The sequence below is a fragment of the Beta vulgaris genome, chromosome 8 (genome assembly GCF_026745355.1).
Source record: "Beta vulgaris subsp. vulgaris cultivar EL10 chromosome 8, EL10.2, whole genome shotgun sequence".
In the NCBI taxonomy this organism is placed as follows: Eukaryota; Viridiplantae; Streptophyta; class Magnoliopsida; order Caryophyllales; family Amaranthaceae; genus Beta; species Beta vulgaris.
Genome location: NC_079209.1, coordinates 36,158,755 through 36,162,880, shown reverse-complemented (window position 1 = coordinate 36,162,880; position 4,126 = coordinate 36,158,755). Strand labels below are relative to the sequence as shown.

The window sequence follows — 4,126 nt, the reverse complement described above, 5'->3', positions numbered from 1 at the left end:
TTCATGGCACATCAACCAAAAACCTCCAACACCTCCCTCCTCCTCTTTCGTCCAGTTCAAGCACACACACCAAGAAATTTTCGAAAGTTAAACTCTCACCATTCACCATTTGAACCGAAAATTTCCTCCTATAAATACTGATTTCATTCACCTCAAATTTCCCAAGCAAACCAACTCTCAAAGGTTGCTTCACTTCCTTTCTCCTCTTTCTTAAAGTTCTGCAAATTAAAAATGAAATTAAACCATTTTCAATCTCCTCTGTTTTTCTTTTCTCGCCGGAAAACACCTCCGACCACCACCAAACGAACCCCCCTGAATCCCGCCTTCAACCACCAGCCCCATTCTCCTTCCCTTCGCACCTCCGCCGGTCCCTCCTCCTCTTGCGCGTATCCCCTACCCCTGCTGTCGCCACTCTCAAACCCAGCCTCCTTCCCTTTTTCGCGGCGCCTGAGTTTCGCCGGCGAACCGCCACACCAGCACCGCCGAACTCCTTCGCTCCTCTGTTGCCCTCTTCCTTCGTTCCCCTCCTCTGTTTTGTTTCTCAAATGAGAAAACTGAAATTCCTCCGCCCTTTTCTTTTAATCTAGTTGTGTTTTAAAGTGTTGTTTTACTTGTTTTATTACTTTATAACCTTTGACTTTCTCAAATTAGTTACTCTAATAAAGTTAATACATTTTTTGTTTAAATTAATCTTTTATAAACTTGATGAAAGTTTTCTAATTTTCTAAAATGAAATAAGAGGTATAATAGAGTTAGTTTTTCATATTTAAAATAATTGTTTAAGTTAATGAAAGTTAAGTTTGAAATAATTTGTGAGAACTTAAAACGATTTCTAAAATAATTTGAAAACCGTAAACTTTGATTCATAGACTCGCTTAAAATAATAAAGAATTTCTTTAAGTTATTCGGATTATTTAAATCGCATATTTTATAAAAATCGGGGTTATTTAGGAACTAACTTAAATCTCGTTAACATTTCTTGTAGACTCCGATTTCGTAGACGAGGAATACCATGAGCGCTAACACGTTCGGTGAACTTAACTTTCGGGCACGCGTCACGAGGTAATCTCCGATGTCCATCTAAACATAGATCCCGTCAGCGTAAAACGAATTGATTACGTGATTATGTGCTTATAAAATTTATAATTGTGAATTATCGACTTAATGCGGATTATGACTATGAATAACAAAATGGATAACGACTCTGGATTTTTATTATGAATAATGACGATGGACGATGTACGATATGACAACGATGTTTATTATAACGTTATTAAAATCGGTTAATGTTACTATTATGATTATTATTGCTATTATTATCACTATATATCATTATGATTATCATGAATATTATTATTATTGTTATTAATATTGAGACTTTTATGAAAGTTAGAATTGGTAAGAACTTGAGATAATGAAATGATCGTGAATCTAAAGTGATAAATGAATCTGAAAGTGATGATTGTGAATATGAAATGAGTTATTGAAATCTCTATGAATGAATTGAGATTGTGATGGATTGGAAATGTGCACACTGGATTGAACAAGATGACGTAAATGTGTACGTGATTTATGTGATGACGTGAATTAAGAGATGTTAATCACGTAAAGTGAAATATTGGAGGGAAATGATGAACAGGTTGCCCTGTATGAGTGGTTCAGCGGCCCCTTACAGGTTCTCTGGTTACTATGCTGAATATTTTGTTACTGTCTTCCTTCTATCTTGTTGTGATCCAAGTAGAAGGGGTGTGCACACTAGGGACTCTGTTATGGCCATTATGATTTATCGTAGGTGGTTACAGGGGGTTTCCCCGGCCTACAAGTAGGTGGTTACAGGGGGTTTCCCCGGCCTACTATGATGAAGTAAGTGGTTACAGGGGATTGACCCCAGCTTACTGGCGTTCTCTTTCCTCTCCTTCAATAATTGGATTAATTGAACTAATGAAATAATTATTCAGTGTATGTATATGTGTATATGTGCTATGACTTCCAAAACTATTAATCTACTATTTTTGTAAAGTATTTTCAACTTAAGTATTTTACGGGATGGAGTTGGAATTACTCAGTTTTTCTGATTTTTGGGAGCTTGTCTCTCTTGTCTCTTTTCAATGTATTTGTGCAGGTGGGTGATCGATCGGGGGAACAAAAGGGATATCATTTAGAGTTGTCATCCACTTAGCATATGATTAGCTTCCGCTGGAACTCTGAACACTTTATTAATTAGTAATGTTTAATGAACAATTTACTTAGTTGTAATGATTAATGAATTTTGAGTTGGTGTGTTAACTTAGCCTTGCATTTATTTCCAAGGAGATAATTGCGGCGGTAACACCACTCGACGAGTCGAACCCTCGTGGATTTATTTTCCCCCAAAACCCGAGTTTTATCGAATAAGGAAGGGTTCGGGTCGGCGAGGGTGTTACATTTTGTTGATCCTTTTTACAGGAAGGATGTTTACTTAGCAGCATATGTAGGTAAATCATTTGAACTTGGATTTCTACATTTGTAATTTTGGCCTACTTTCTATGATCTCTAACTCCTTTATTGTTGGCTTGTGCAGGTTCCATTCCACCATTAGAAGGGGAAAGACATTGGCCAAGGGTGCCATGTGAAGTACAACCCCCTCCTATCAAAATAGGTCCAGGTAGACCTAGAAAGAATAGGAGGAGGGACCCTGAGGAAGACCCTAAGAAGCCTGGGACTTTGAAGAGAACTGGATCTGAAATGACTTGCAGCCTATGCAAGGTCAAGGGCATAAAGGAGGTGTCCAAACAGGGACACCATAACTGTGCCTGATCCTGCACCTAAAAAACCTAGGGGGAGGCCTAGGAAGGATGGCCAACCACCACAAGCCACAGATCAACCTACTGCAAACTCAACTCATCACAATGCAACTGCACAACCCTCTCAGCTTGACAGAGGGGGAAGAATGGTCAGAGGTGGAGTTGACTCCAGGGGAGGTGGAAGAAGAGGCAGGGGAAGGGGAAGGGGGAGGGTCTTAGTTGGTGTGGGGGTGTTCATTGGGGATGATGGTTCACCCATTCTCAATGTAAGTCATTGTTAATTTTTTTTTTTAGTTTCAACATTTGTTCAACTAGCACCTAACTTGTTCAACCAACATTTTGTTCAACTTGCACCTAACTTGTTCAACCAACATTTTGTGAAACCACCAAAATCTGCTGCCCTCAGTATGCTTACTGAGCAAGGCTTTGAAGCCTCACAGTCCAGCCAATGCTCCACTCTTCACCAAGCAACTCAGTGAATTAGGGCTCTGTTTTTTTGTTATGAACTGCTTTTAGGTAGAGTAGCTAGGGCTGTCATTTTTTGGTACATTATGGTAATTAATTACTCAACAGTTTATGACATTTCTACTGATGTATGGATGAGCATTTGACTCTCCTTAGGATTATTTTGAACAGTTGGTGTATGTGTAATTGGATGTATGGATGAGCAATAACATGACAAAAACTTGAAGGGTTCCAACAATTTTTTTTTTATTATAAAGACAAAGGATCAGATTTGTTACAGCCACCAATAGCAACCTTATACTAACAACCTTAGAGTAACTTAATGGAATACAAGAAAATGGCAAAAACAAGCCATGAAACAAACAAAGCCAAGGTCAAGTTCTTCTCATTGCGTGACATTTTCAGCACCTCAATACGCAGTTGTGAAAGCTCAAATTTCATTTCTTGCATATCTTCTTCCAAGTTGTCCTTTTTAAGCTGCAATTTTTTGATTTTTTCGGCCATTAAACTCTTCTCATACTCCATCTCAGTTAAGGTAGTCTCCTTCTCAAATATCTGAAATCTAAGATCATCAACTTCACTCCCTTGCTCATTATACCACTTAAAAAAATCACACTTAGTATCCTACAATACAACAACAATCAATTAGTCGCAATAAAAACCCTAGATTTCCCAAATTTTGTAAAAAAATTCAAGTAAAAAAAAAATTAAATGCTCACAGGCCATAAAGGGCAGCCATAAAACTTCTGTCCAACATTTGCGCCACGCTTCGCAGTACGAAGAACAAGTTCTCTTGCACAAGAACATTTCGTGGAACCTTGAGAATTTCCCCTAGAATCAGAGGAGGAACCTACAGAGGTTTGTCTCCTCGCAACCAT

General features: G+C 38.4%; 1 protein-coding gene and 1 long non-coding RNA gene across 3 annotated transcripts; one reads left to right on the top strand and one right to left on the bottom strand.

Annotated features, from left to right (window-relative positions):
• Nucleotides 1-657: 657 nt before the first annotated feature.
• On the top strand, nucleotides 658-2,970 carry LOC109135798 (uncharacterized). 2 transcript variants are annotated; one of them, XR_008967325.1, is made up of 3 exons: nucleotides 658-1,062; nucleotides 2,123-2,474; nucleotides 2,561-2,970. It is a non-coding gene; the product is annotated as an uncharacterized LOC109135798 (long non-coding RNA). The 2 variants fall into 2 exon arrangements; XR_002040686.3 differs by having other exon boundaries at nucleotides 667-1,062; nucleotides 2,123-2,223.
• A 587-nt stretch (nucleotides 2,971-3,557) lies between these two features.
• LOC104901482 (uncharacterized) lies at nucleotides 3,558-4,126 on the bottom strand. Its single transcript, XM_010689073.1, has 2 exons — nucleotides 3,968-4,126; nucleotides 3,558-3,872 (listed from the first exon to the last, which is right to left on the bottom strand). Exons 1-2 carry the CDS (start codon nucleotides 4,124-4,126, stop codon nucleotides 3,558-3,560), a joined length of 474 nt encoding a protein of 157 aa, XP_010687375.1.